Consider the following 14,788-nt stretch of genomic DNA (forward strand, 5'->3'; position numbering starts at 1 on the left):
TTCAAAATGGCGTCTGTAACGAAGGTTCATACCAAACACAGAGCAGTTATTGAGTTCCTTTCAGAGGAAAACCAGGGCATCACAGATATTCGTAGGTGCTAGCAGAATGTCTATGGAGACCTGGCGGTGAACAAATGCACGGTGAGCCTTCTCCATGACAACGCAAGACCTAACACATGTCTGCGCATCTGACAAGGGTTCACAAAACTTCAGTGGACTGTTCTTCCGCATTCACAATACGGCCCAGATCTCACGTCTTCTTACTTCCATCTGTTTGACCCAATGAAGGACGCACTCCGCGACTACGTGGATGATGGGGAAATTATTGATGCAGCACGGCGTTGGCTCCAACATCGACCAGTTGAGTGGTACCATGCAGGCATACAGGCCCTCAAATTACAATGGCGTAAGGCTGTAGCATTGAACGGAGATTATGTTGAAAAATAGGGTATTGTAATAAAAGGATTGACGAATAACATGATGTATTTGAATCCTCAACAAAACCAACCTGCTTTTAGAAAAACAAATATGTTGCATTTTATATTGAACTCCCTTTGTAGTTATCCATGTTTCTTTCTCGTTTAAGTTGTGTGTGATAATTTCTCCAAGATATTGAAATTATAGAACTACGTTAATTTTTGATCATTTATAATGACTTTATTTATGCTCTGGGGTTGCATTGTATGTGTATTTTTATTTTCTGACCAAACATCTTCTTTTCTCTGTTTCAGAATCCCACGGACATTATATCCATGAACGAGGCATTACTCGTCCGCTTCCGTTCTGACGACACGATCGTTAGTAAAGGTTTCTCCGCCGCATATGTTGCCATAGATCCAATGGATAGTCCAGAAATGTCTATCTAAATTTAATTTTAAAGTGTGAAGAGAAATGCGATTCCCTCCTTAAAATCTAAATGATCAGAAGTGGTGGATGAACGAACTTTGACGAGGCACAGCATATATATACAATGTGTGCAGCTAATAGAAAATGCATTTATCTGTGTTGATTTTGTTCTGTGTGGTGAGGAAAGAATGTGCTCCCATTTGACCAGGAGAGCTGGAATAATATATCAGGTTGTGTTTTAATAGCGGTGGTGCATCAGATTCAGAAGAAAAGGACCAGCAAGCATCTGAAAATGTTCAGAATTTAATGTCTATTTTTTGCGGTAAATAATAGTCAAGACAGAGTGTTTATCAAAGAGTGTAGATCAGTTTGAGCCTATCTGCTTTTTTGAAACAGCAGAATTCTGATTTATTAAAGGTACTTAGCAAAACTGGCCAGGAATGTGTAATTCCCAGTTGTTGTGGAGTTGAGGAAATGTTAGGATAAAGAACCATTGACAAGGACTTATTAACCAAAGGCTCTATATTAATTTTATATTTCAGTTGTCAACATATGTTCAACCTCAGTTTACATTGACTATTTTAATTCTATATGTGAGATTAATTAATACAATAGTAGTGTGTTAGAAACATCAGACAACTTACTGAAGTCACGTATCACAAACAATAATGATGACACATAAAAACAAATATGAATTCACTGACAAGGGAACACAGTCCTATCTAGGCCATGTCCATTCCAATAAAAAAATTATGAAAGCAAATTTTTGTAGCATGGTAATATTCATTTATGTAGCTTATTTTGTTATTAATATGTATAAAAACTTACAACAATAACAATTAAGTAGGTACTCAAGCACTAACTACAACAAATAAGTTCTAATAAAACTTGCCTATTCATTTAAATTTTAAACCACCATACCTTTACCTTATCAGCCAGCAAGGGAGGTTTGTGAGGAGTTCCTAACCAAAACATTCCTGAGCAATGGCTACTCAAGGAAACAGATTGACAAAGTGCTATATCCTAAGCCAAAAGACAGACTGTCATGTGATTTTCGTCCTTTTAGTCTGGCCTTCTTGCCATACATACAATCTGTCACAGATAGGATTTGCAATATTCTCAGAAGGCACAATATCAAGATTATTTTTAAGTCTAATATCATCATAGGCAATTGCTTGTGATCTGTCAAAGATCCTATTGGTTGAAACTGTGCTGGAATATGCTATTTGATTCCTTGCTCCTGTGGATCGGTTTATTTTGGCCAAACATGTAGGAAGGTAGCAACGAGGATTAAAGAACATCACAGGCACTTATGTCTATGCCAGCCAGAAAAGTCTGCTGTGGCAGAACATGCCATACATAATGACAATCAAATCATTTTTAATGCAGTTTCTTTAATTTACAAAAGGAAACATTTTATACCTATAATCATTTGTGACGCGATAGAAATTGCTAAACAGCCGAATAATTTTAACAAAGGGGAGGACTATATAGTGAGTAGACCGTGACTACCCTCCGTAGTTAACTTGTCAACATCTCTCCCCTTGACTCTGGAGGCCCTGGAATGAAGTATATTTCTAACAAAGTCTTGAGTCTGGTTACTATGGAGTGACAGTTGTGACTAAAATCTTTGTTATTGCTCTGAAGACGATCCTGGTCAGAGGATCAAAAAGTATCAGCAAATTATTAACAATATGCGACCTAATTTTCTGAAATTAAGTATTTCACATTCGTTATTGTTAACCTGAAGTATAGTTTGAAGAACATTTCAGAAATCACTGCCATTTTAAAACAAATTTATTACATACTTACACTTCCACCACACATACAGTATATTAACATGTTTTGCAGTACACATTATGTACTGATGACAGACAATAGAAAGTAATTTTATTGTGAAGACTATTATGAAAATTTTCTGTACTATTTTCAATTATAATTTTGTGTCAGAAGTAGTCTTCTGTTCTCCGAATTCCAATTTTGTCATCGTCATCTTCTGGTTTTCGTCCCCTCTTCTCTATGCACTCCCTCACTGTATCTGTCCATCTCTTTCAGGGTCTTCCTCATGGTCTCTTTCCTGTTAACTTTTGTGAAAAAAAAATTTTTTTGGCACTCTCTCTTCTCCCATTCTCATCATATGCCCATAGCACTTTAGCTTTGTTGTTTCTATCCTGTCTTCAAGTTTCAAGATTCCTGTTCTTTTCCTTATCTCTTCATTTCTAATTCTATCCTTTCTGGTCTTGCCCTCGATACCACTTAGGAATTTCATCTCCGCTGCCTGGATTCTACTCTCCTCTCAGTTTGTAGTCCAATTTTGTACTGCCGGAGAAAGTATTTATCATTGTTATGATAAAGATTACCAAAGGGAACCTGAAGTGTTTGTCGTGAACAAGTAAATTCATAATTCTTATATAATTAGTCCGTTATTGGAAATTATAAATTTTCCACCTAACTCATTCTTGGTTGCCAGTGCCAGTTTGGGTTCATCAGTTGGTAACTAACACACCTACCAAGAAGCATGGCTAGTGCAAACCGTGGAGGCCACTGGGTAGGGTAGTTGGAGCCACCGGCAGTGCCAGTATCGCCTGATGGCCTAGCAGGCATCAAGTCTCTCATAGTGCATTGGCACTGCCTGTGGCTCCAAGCAGCCTACTCAGTGGCCTCCACTGTATGCACTAGCACTATGCACTTGGTAGGTGTGTTAGTTACCAACTGATGAGCCCAAACTGGCACACTGGGGCAAAACGCTGGCAACCAAGAATCTGGAAAATGTATAATTTCCTATTATTATTATTTAGCATATGATGCAATATAACATAAAATGAAAATAATACTGGTCCATAAGTACATCAACAAAAATAGTCTCACACAACTGAAAGATCAGATTTGTACATCTAAACTCTTGATGCAATCCACCGCTTCAGAAGTAGCTGACTTCAGATCCTCCAGACTTTGAGGGAAGGCACAGAGGGGAGGCAATCCAACACTGTGTGTTCCATTGTTTGTGAAATGATAGTACAGTCGCAGCAAGGGCTATCTTTCCAAACCTACTTATGAAGAACAGAAGCGGTTGTTTCCAAGTTGCATCTGATATGGTTAAGTCTACTCCAGACACACCTAGGCAGATTGAAGCCACTAAGTTTTACACTTGGCTTCTCAACTTTGAGGATGCCTGGTGGTATAAAAGATGTCCACTCATTCCACCAGTTGTCTTCAGGATTGAAGTGATTGTTTATATTGGAATTGTCATTGCTATGTAAAAATTACCTTTTTTTTTTTTAAACTACAAATTAAATACTTAGAAAGAGTGACATAAATTACTATTACTATGCTGTTTGCAAAACAAAATCCACTACAGTACAGGCCATGAGGGTCTTTGGAGGGGTGGAAGGAAAAGCTTCCATTAACCATAACGTCAGTGCTAAATGAGTTAGAGTTATTAAGTCCTATGCCCCGCTTTCTTTGCTCCACCATTTTACCTGGTACTCAATTTCTTTGTACACGGAGTGAACCTCAGAGCCATTTGCACCTTCAAAAGTGGAAATCTTGTTTATTAAATATTTCGACTTCCAGACGAGGATTGAACCCACATCCTTCCAAATGAACCCAACACACCTTTTACCACCTCGGCTAGGCAGTTTCTACCATGTTGTTTCATCATCATCTACTTAGCGTTGTCTCACAGATGGAGAGTCGGCTCATTGGATCTTCATTTCACTATGTTCTGGCCGTCTGTTGGCTGTACCTCTGGGGTCCTCTCATCTTTGTTCAGGTCTGCCGTGTGGACGCTGGCCTTCAACCTTACAGTGGCAGGATATGTTGAGGATCATTACAGATGCTGCTCTCAAGACTTGTCCAATCCATCACCACTGATCTCCATTGAAGGCAGTCACCAAGGTGGCATATTGCCAATCGGCAATTCTCTTAAATAATTTCAAAGAATTTGGAAATTTATCAAACATCTCATTCCCAATTCTTCTTCCCACAAACAAATATTTTTCCCAGTCCATCCTCTTGAATTCAAACTTTATCATCATTATTGTGATCATTCCTACTTTTAAGAAGACAACTCAAACTTATTTGTCTGTCAATGTCATACCACACCATCTCTTCACTGACAGCTGGAAACAGCTGGAGCAGCTCAACTTCTTTATCCCATGTCTTCTGAGCCCAAACTTTGCAACAATTTGCAATGCTCCTCTTTTGTCAGAAATTGCTCGGAGCAAATTGAGCTGCTTTCCTTTGGACCTTTTCCAGTTCTCTAATCAAGTAATCCTGGTCGTTCTCACATATTTTTATCGATAGGGGCGATGTCAAACTGTCTTCTGAGAGTGTCGTTATGAATATGGTTCAAAAGGGAGACTCCCAGTGTGCAATGAACCATTTGCTTTTCCATAACATACAGACAGTGTTTGATAATTTTGGTTGAAGGCCAATACTCTGTTCCATCAACGCCACAGGATGGATGACAGTTCTGTAGATGTTCGAGCAGAGAGAGAGAGAGAGAGAGGCAGCAGTCACCATTGCTCTGCAGGAGCTGTTTACTGTACAAAAATTAACTTGTATATTTTTTATTGTAACCATGGGCCAGATGGGTCCAGCTTCTGGACAGAATGATCAGCATATTTACATTCGATCCGGAGGGATCCGGGTCCGATTCCTGCCGGACCCGCAATTTTAGCCATGTTTGGTTAATTCCCCCAGCATGGGGATTGGTATTTGTGGTTGTGGTTGTCTTCATACACATTTTCATCTACATACAACATAACATGCCACAGAAGCATACAATGGTGAGTACATTATTTCACATAGGATTGGCATCAGGAAGAGCATCTGGTCGTAAAATTAGATCTAATACATCCCAGTGTCAACCTAAGACAATTGGGAAGAGGCAAGACAAGAAAAAAACATGGCCCAGATGGGAAAGTTCCCTTGCAATAGGAGATAACATGTTTTGAGAAATATATTACAGTTTCCAGACTGAGACCAGAGATAGAAAATTATCTTCATGGTTTAATTATTCAAAATACACAGCAATCTCAATAGATTGGAAAAAAATATGGTTAAATTCCAAAAGTTTTCTTAATAGAACATCAATTTTTCCTCTATTTATCTTTATTACATTAGGAATTAAAAAATATAGCCTATATTCTCTTGGTCTTAACCTAAATCTACTGGCTCAATTTCAACATCCTATGATCCTTGGCTACATAAGTTGTACTTCCTTTATGATTATTTTGAGTTCATTTGTTCAGAAACAATTCTCTCGCAGTTGTTTGGAATAGAAACAGGTTCCAAAGTCCAACAAAAGTCACATTTATTTACACTGACTGTAGGAGCGAAGCTGCGTGAAACTAGGTTAAGAAAGTTAGTTTCTGTGAAAGATGTTACTTGACAGAGTCGTGAGCTTGAAGAGAAAAGATGTATTTAAAGATTTTTATTTATGAGGTATGGATATCCTAGATAGTTGATGTAAGCTAAGAAATGCAATAGTTTTCAGTGAAATGGCCAAGCAGCTGGAGAAGTTCTCTCTTATTGTAGAGAATGAGGTTAAGTGTCATATGCCTATGATTTTACTGTTTTAAAAAAATCGAAATTAGTTATAACTGTATGTAGACATGTTATTTTATTTCACTTGTGAGATAGATATGTATCTGTATATTACAAGATTGAAATAAAACTGGATTTCCTTAACATCTCATGTTTATTAAACATTATTTAGAGTTCCTGCCACTTTCATTTGTTGAACATCGGGGGGGGGGGCGGATAATTTCTGGGATCAAAACAAGAAAAAGTGTCCCTCAGAACATATGTCCTACAATGTTAGAGGGCGTAAACTGGCCACATTACAGGAGAAGCTCAAAGTGTCCACCATTAGCAGCCTCAACACACGGTTGTCAGGCGTCTTGGATTTTACGGGATAGTACCGTCTTCTTCATCCATTCCCTTTCCAAGATTCTCTCTGGGTCGGGTAGTGTACCAAAGCCCTCCACCTTACTTGATCTTTCCACCATTCCTCTTCTAGTACTTTATGGCTATCGACTCTCTATTTGCAATACAGTCCGCAACAGAACTCCTCCATCTCATTCTAGGCCGTCCATCAAGGCCTCTTTCCAGTCTCTGTATCCATGAATGTTCTCTTTGGTATTCTCTCTCCTGGCATTCTCATTCTCATGTGTCCAAACCATTTCAGCTTTGTTATTTCAATCTCTCCTTTAAGTTTACATACTCCTTCGCTTCTCTTTATTTCCTCATTTCGTATTCTATCTCGTTTTGTCTTTCCCTGTAAGCTCCTCAAGAACCTCATTTCAGCTGCTTGTTCCTCTTAGTCAACGTCCAGGCTGCTGAAGCATAGGTCAGTATAGGTTTATAATAAGATGAGTATAAAACCTTATTGCACTTCATTGGCACCTCTTTGTTCCAAACAATGTCTCTCTCACACACACACAATTAAATCAATTTCTCCATCCAAATTTCCATCTTGTGACACAATGCCGCCCAAATATTTAAAAATTTTCACCACTTCAAGAGGTTCATTTCCTATTTTGATCACTCCCCTAGATTTTCTGTTACCTCTCGTCATGATCAAAGTCTTGCTTTTCGCAGCACTAATCTTCATTCCAAAATTCCTTATTTTCTCAATCCATAAATCAACTTTTGTCTGTACTTCCTCTTCATTATCTCCCCAAACTACAATATCATCAGCAAAGAGCATAGATTTTACTTGCTTGCCCATCTTCTCCTTGACACTTTGTAGAATTCTATCCATGATAATGAAGAGTAAGAGAGACAATACACTTCCCTGTCTTAAACCTGTCTCAACTCTGAACCATTCAGTTTGGCCCACTTTGGTTCTAACACAGCTTTTGCAATTTTGATACAATGCTATTACCATCCGCATTGTTTCATTCCCAATCTGTGCCTCTGTCAATGTTTTCCATACCAAATTCCTTGGGACACTATCATGTGCCTTTTCAATATTTAGAAACATAACTACCATGTCCTTTCCATATTCCCAATACATTTGCATCATTTCATGCAATGTAAATATTGGATCAAATGATCCAAGAATCTTTCAAGGATCTTAGCTGTATGAGGTATCAGTGTCACTCCGCTGTGATTTTCACATTTCTTCCTGTCTCCTTTCTTGAAAATTGGTATAAAGACCCCTTTTGTCCACTCTTCTGGAAGAGTCTTTTCTCTCCATATCACTCTGAAGAGTCTATACAACCACTGTAGACCAATTGCTCCTGCTGCTATTATCATTTCTATAGTGACCTCGTCAATTCCAGCTGCCTTGCCTCGTTTCATCCTTTTAGCGACCCACTCAATCTCTGCCATGGACATCTTGTTTTCCTTATCTTCCATCTGCAATATCGTATGTTAAATGTCCCGCATCCCAGACAGTTCCTATCTGGGATGGCAATTGTCCCAAATTTTGAACCTCAAGAGAAATGTGCCAGTGTTTCCACCTCTGACAAGTACCAAGAGCTTTTCTTATTTCTTTCAAAGAGAATAGATTTCTTCACTCCTTGGTTTCTTTATCTGGTGTGAGTTTATAGATTTTAAAATTTGTTTTTCATTTTATTGTTTGCAGTTCTTGGGTTGTCCATCCTGGCAAATAAGATGCATAATAGCGGACAGCTACCTGAGGTAATCCGAGTCCACTGCATGTTTGCGTGAAATTGTCAGCTGTGAGAAATATTATTTTCTATTGACTTGATTAAGTCTAAGCTGTTCATTTCTGTAAATTTTTCTTCAGTGTCATGGAGAGATTTTTATGAAATTGCTAAGAATGACAAAAACTGTGAACAGTACTTCAGAGAAATGGAAAATATATTGAAAGAACTGGTATGAATAATTAAATAAACTAATTTATTTTCTTATTCATTTCATGTTGCACCGACAGAGGCAGGTCTTACGGTAACGATGCGACAGAAAAGGGTTACATCCCCAGCAGTTGCCTGGTGTAAAATGAGAAATCATGGAAAACCATCTTTAGGGCTGCTGACAGTGGGGTTCGAACCCATCATCTCCCGAATACAAGCTCATAGCTACATGACCCAACTTGCTCGGTACTGTGTATAAATGTTAAGGCATGCATTAACATACTGCAATATGATGCCAACGTAATAATAAGCATACCATTTTGAAATGAATTTATAACTTTTAGAATACGAGCCCGTTGATTTCATCGATCGCACATCTGTCCCGCATTTTCATTTCAGGTATCTGCCTCAACATGGACTGGCAAAGCTATTCAAAAATACCTGGGTCCTGTTGAACAGCTGCATAGTTGTTACTGATATGCTGTTTCAGGTCGCTGATGTCATTAACCAGAGTAACGTACACCACACTTTAAAATTTTCATGTGTCCCCACAGATAAAAGTCTAATGGATTCAGGTCAGGAGATTGGGCAGGCCAATGGACTGGACTTCGACGCTCGATCCACTATCCTGGGAAGATATGGTCCAAGTTCACAGGCAAACTGATGTGTGCTGAAGCCTCATCTTGTATGAACTCACATGTGGGGTGAACTGCTAGGGGTATATGTTTGAGTAGCACAGGTAGCATGTCCCTCAAGAAAGTTAGATACGCTAGTCCATTCAGTTGTAGGGGTAGCATGTGTGGGGCCAGTCAGTTGTTCATAGATAATACCATACCACATTGCATCCGAAGTGCTGTTGATGATTAGCGACAATCGTACCATGGGGATTTTCAACTGCTCACATATGTGTATTATGAAAGTTTTTGATGCCATCTCTCCCATACTGCCCTGTTAAACAAAACGGATGACTGACGACAAAACCATCAATATGGTAGTGGCCATCAGCCACATCTGCACCTCATTACCACCCGCGATCTAGTACATATGTTTGTAGGGACACCTCAGAGCTTATTACAAATGTTAACATTCACCCTGTATTTATAGAGAGGCTTTCAGTTCTCAGACAAAACTTTATGTGTACCAGGCTATTGTAATACCAACACTCCTTTATGGGTGTGAAACTTGGACCACTTACAGGAGGCACATAAAGTGCCTGGAGAAATATCATCAGCGCTGTCTGAGGAGGATCCTTACGGAAATGGCAAGATCTCCAAACTAACATCAGTATCTTGGAAGAAGCCTCAACAGCATTGAGGCTATGATCATGAAACATTGACTTTATATGCCTGATTTTAGTAAATTATGTACGCTCAACTGAAGGGTGGCCATGAACACCAGGGTGGACAACAGGAAAAGGTTCAAGTAATGAACACATACTCGGCTTTGTGTTTTCACTTTTAGATCCTGGTTATACTTGTATTCTCCATGAAGAAATGTAACGGATTTTTCAAAACTTCATTCTGTTTCCAGAAGCATGACAAATAGAACAACATTTAACAGTTTTCACAATTTTTTAGTATTTCCTCCAGCCAGCCAATAGTTGTAAATGAAATGGTGTATGGCTTTTAGTGCCGGGAGTGTCCGAGGACATGTTCGGCTTGCCAGGTGCAGGTCTTTTGATTTGACTCCCGTAGGCGACCTGCGTGTCGTGATGAAGATGAAATGATGACGACGACACATACACCCAGCCCTCATGCCTGCGAAATTAACCAATGATGGTTAAAATTCCCAACTCTACCGGGAATCGAACCCGGGACCCCTGTTTAGTCATGAAGCACCAATAGTTGTATTAAATATGGTTGGACCCACACTTACAACTAAATTCATCCAAGTTTGAAGCTACATACATTTTAAACACACATTTCCATTGCATTTGTTGATTGTATTTTATCTCAAGTGTTTTTCGTACATATCTTTCTTTTTCATGTTATTTCAGCTGTATTTTAGATGTATTATGTACCCATAACAACTTGCAGAGCAGAAACTTGGACAATGACAAAGAAGGATGAGAGTCAAATACAAGCAGCCGAAATGAAGTTCTTGAGGAGTATGATACAGAAGAGTAGAAGCGACAAAATAAGGAATGAGAAAATCTGGGAAGAAATTGGAGTGGAAATAAATGAATGATAGAATAGAGAAGAGCCGATTAAGATGGTTTGGGCACACAAAGTGAATGAGCGATGAAAGAATGCCAAATAAAAGTGATGGAAATACAAATGCAAGGAAGGAGATGCTGCAGTCAACCATGACTGAGATGGAAGGACATAATCCAACGCAGTATTAGAGAAAGAAACCTGGACTGGGATACAGTGTTGGAGGAAGAGTGGTGGAAAGACCGAAGAAAGTGGAGAGGAACAATATTTGCCCCTACCTGGCTACAGCTGGATAATGGGAAATGATGATGATGATGATGATGATGATGATGATGATGATGATGATGATGATGATGATGATGTTTTAGCTGATGATGACCTCTAGGCTAGGTCGTAACATGTCCTATGTAGCTTTGTAGACACACCATTTATCAAATGGCAAACTTGTATTGAACAGGTGGACTATATGCAATAAATTCTTTTAGAATTTTATCTTAAAAAAAAAAAAAGTTCAGGGACATACTAAAGTCAGACATGAAGAATTGCCACATCAATACTACTAAATGGGAAACAAAAAGTAGCTAACCACCTGATATGGCTTCATCTTATCCACGAAGGTTCTAAGAACTTCAAACAACAATGCCAGAGATTTGCAACTGAGAAGAGAATTGCTCGGAAAGAGCATGTGTTGCTCAGGATGAATATCCCTCAAGAACTGGATCTCAACACTGGCAATGTTTGGCAGCACTGTGGAAGAATTTGTGGCTCAAGGATTGGCCTCCACAGTCACCTCCCACAGACTCAGCAATAACATTTGAGCAGTGGTGGCTGGTGGTTTAAATTTCAGTGGTGCACAATTTTTACCAATTATATAATATGATTACAGGCTAATTTTCAAATCTAGATCGTCTTCCAAAGTTGCCTATTCAAAAAGATTTTGTTGTCCATGACAAATTCCCAATTCCATCCTCTTCTCTCCACGTCTTCCCTCAGTTGGTCCATCCATCTTCTTCTTCTTGGTCTTCCAGCTGGTCTTCTATCTGTTATTCTCTTTTCCAAATAAGCACATGGTAACCTTATGCTATTGATTCGTTTAACATGCCCAAACCATTTAAGTCTAGATGCCCTAAGTCTTTCCTCCATCGATTCATTTAGACCTCGGTTAGATCAGATCTCATCATTTTTCATGTGATCAAGTTGTGTCTTTCAGAGGGCAGTTCGAAGAAATTTCATTTCACAGGCTTGAATCCTACTACAATCCTTTGATGTTAGTGTGCAGGTTTCCAGACAATATGTAAGGATGGGAATGAAATATGACTTGTACAGGGTCATTTTTGTTCTTTGTGGGACCTTCTCATCCCATAGTAGGTGTCTAACGATACTGTAAAAGTTATAGCCTTTGGTTACTCTGTTTGTTATTTCTATCTCAGCTCTGTTATTACTAGCCATTACGCTTCCTAAATAACTCAATTGGTGTACTACTTCAACTTGGTGGTCCTGTATTTTTATGTTGCATTCTGTATTATGTCTGCTGATTTTCAATGCTACTGTTTTTGATCGGTTCAATTTCATTCCATAATCATCAAACTTCTTACACCATAACCTATGGTATTGAAACCTGCACCCTCACTATGAAAGACTCATCAAGGTTGCAGGCATCTGAGATGAAGTTCCTTAGGTCCACAATTTAAAAAACCAAACTGGACAAGTTAAGGAATGATGTGGTTAGGAAGGAAGAAAGCTGGGATTGTTACTTCATTGTTAGATTGGGTCAGCATATCTAGACTGAGGTGGTTTGGGCATATTATGAGAATGGAGCCAACAAGGACAGCATGCGTTAACTTGGAGAGACATGTGGCAGGAAAATGGATGGTGGGAAGACCAAGAACCCACTGGATGGACATCGTAAAGATAGACATTGCAGATCAGGGAAGGACAGTGGAGGACGTCATTAACAACAGAACGTATCTCAATAAGACAGAATGGAAGAGGCTCGCCAACAGTACCCGTGAAACTGGAACTGTAAAATGATGATGATGATGTAGGCTCTGGAAACTGTTGATGTACCAGGTGATAAGTTTCATTACTTTTTAAATGAGTATATTTTAAGCAAGCCTCGGACCTATGGGAGTAACGGTGTCCCACTCCCATTTGACAGGCGAGGGACTCCTTGGAGAACTAAATGAGGCCACAAATAGAAGATTTGTGGTGACGTTTAGTTAACTCACAGAGGCTTGCAGACTGAACGCTGAAAGGCATAACAGTCTTTAATGATAATGTATGTATGTATGTATGTATGAGTATATGCCAATCGATAGGAAGAAGAACCTAGAACGTGGTAAAAATTTACATTCACAAGGAAATAGATCGCGACTGAATTTCACATCGGCCATTGCCGCCATTTCAATAGTTTGGTTGAATGCCAACAGTAGTGATGGGTAGCTCGTGAATGAGTCGTTCAAAATGAACCCTTCACTCGTATGAAGTATGAACTAACCATTCAATTTCAAAGAACTGGTAGTTCAAACACTTCATATCATTCACAACTCATTCGATTTGTCTGTTGCTCGCTCACTCTCTCTCTTCCCTCCTCTGACTAGCTACGTCATTCATTTCATCCTTTACTCCCAGTCCCATCCTAGCTGTCAATTGTTTTATTACACCATTAAAGATATATACGAAGACACTGACAACCCGACAGAGTGAGCACAGCAGACATGCAAATAAAATGCTTGCCTTGTGAATCTGGAAGTAAAAAGTGCTCTGAATCCACAGCCGAAAGAGTATCTTCCTTGCAGGAGTGTTCATCTCATACACAACACTTAATTAATTAAACAAAACTGCACTTGGGGAATAGACTAATTAAATAATAAATCAAAATGAACAGACTTTACATCATTTTTAATGACCTGAAGCTGGAATCGTCTCTCCTAGAGTGCTTTAAGTATGACAATTTAGCTCTTCCACTAGCCATCTCTTTCACATCACCATGAATTTCAGAGTTATTGGCGAATCTGCAACACCATATTTTCAGTGACGGAATGAGGAGTATAACTTTTGATGCAATGACCAGTCTTTCACTGCTCATTTTCTCAGTACAATCTTTGAAAACTTTCAACACTTTGCAGGCTTGTGTTATGATTTCAATGTCGTCTGCAGAAGCGGTTGTATTGACAATGGATGGGTGGACTTCAATTAAAAATGAGAGCTACTTGTTAGTGACAGCACACTATACGAAAGTTGGTGGTGATGGTGGTGGTGATTATTGTTTTAAGAGGAAGTACAACTAGGCAACCACCCTCTATTAAAACTAATCAGAGAGAAAAAAAAAACTGAAGGGATCCGACACTTCGAAAAATGAAGGTATCGGCCAAAGGAAGACAAAGGCTACGAAGGGCGTGAAAATGAAGAACTCCCTAGGCCTCGAGTGCTCTAATAATGTCGGGGTCCGAAAAGAACACGAGTTGACCAAGGGAGGTCGGATGGAGTAGATGAAAGTGAGGAGCCTGGCACAAATAAGTGGAAGCAATGCCAGGGCTCAGCTAAGGGCCCCATAGTCACTAACCCACGCTACAAAGTTCAGAGCCCCTGGGGCCCCTTCTAGTCACCTCTTACGACAGGCAGGGGATACCGTAGGTGTTATTCTATCGCCCCCCCCCCACAGGGGAATAACTATATGAAAGATTCATCAAGGTAGATAAATAGATATTTATGGCAGTGGTAGGTAGTCATATTGATTCTATTTCAGACTGAATTTTAAGAGGAAAAAATATCACCTATGTTATGATGAATAATGTTCGTAACCCTGGTGCATGGGCGCCCGCAAGGGGGGGCAAGGGGGGGCACTTGCCCCCCCCCTGGAATTCTAAAGATGTTGATGTTCAATTGTTTAATTATTATTAGATTATTTCATAAACTGAAATTACTGACAGTCATCTAGCATATGTTATAACTGGAAGT

At 39.2% G+C, this 14,788-nt stretch overlaps 2 protein-coding genes across 2 annotated transcripts in view; both read left to right on the plus strand.

Annotated features, from left to right (window-relative positions):
• LOC136884952 (protein tolkin) overlaps nt 1-6,542 on the plus strand; it is a 193,513-nt gene extending 186,971 nt beyond the window's left edge. Inside the window, exon 18 of the mRNA XM_067157293.2 lies at nt 732-6,542. Coding sequence (XP_067013394.2) covers nt 732-866 — 135 coding nt within the window. The 3' untranslated portion in view covers nt 867-6,542. The remainder of the gene's footprint in view (nt 1-731) is intronic.
• Nucleotides 5,616-14,788, plus strand: part of LOC137502885 (uncharacterized) — a 41,658-nt gene continuing 32,485 nt past the window's right edge. Inside the window, exons 1-2 of the mRNA XM_068230064.1 lie at nt 5,616-5,636; nt 9,166-9,330. Coding sequence (XP_068086165.1) covers nt 5,616-5,636; nt 9,166-9,330 — 186 coding nt within the window. The remainder of the gene's footprint in view (nt 5,637-9,165; nt 9,331-14,788) is intronic.

The sequence above is a fragment of the Anabrus simplex genome, chromosome 13, assembly GCF_040414725.1.
Source record: "Anabrus simplex isolate iqAnaSimp1 chromosome 13, ASM4041472v1, whole genome shotgun sequence".
Lineage (NCBI taxonomy): Eukaryota > Metazoa > Arthropoda > Insecta > Orthoptera > Tettigoniidae > Anabrus > Anabrus simplex.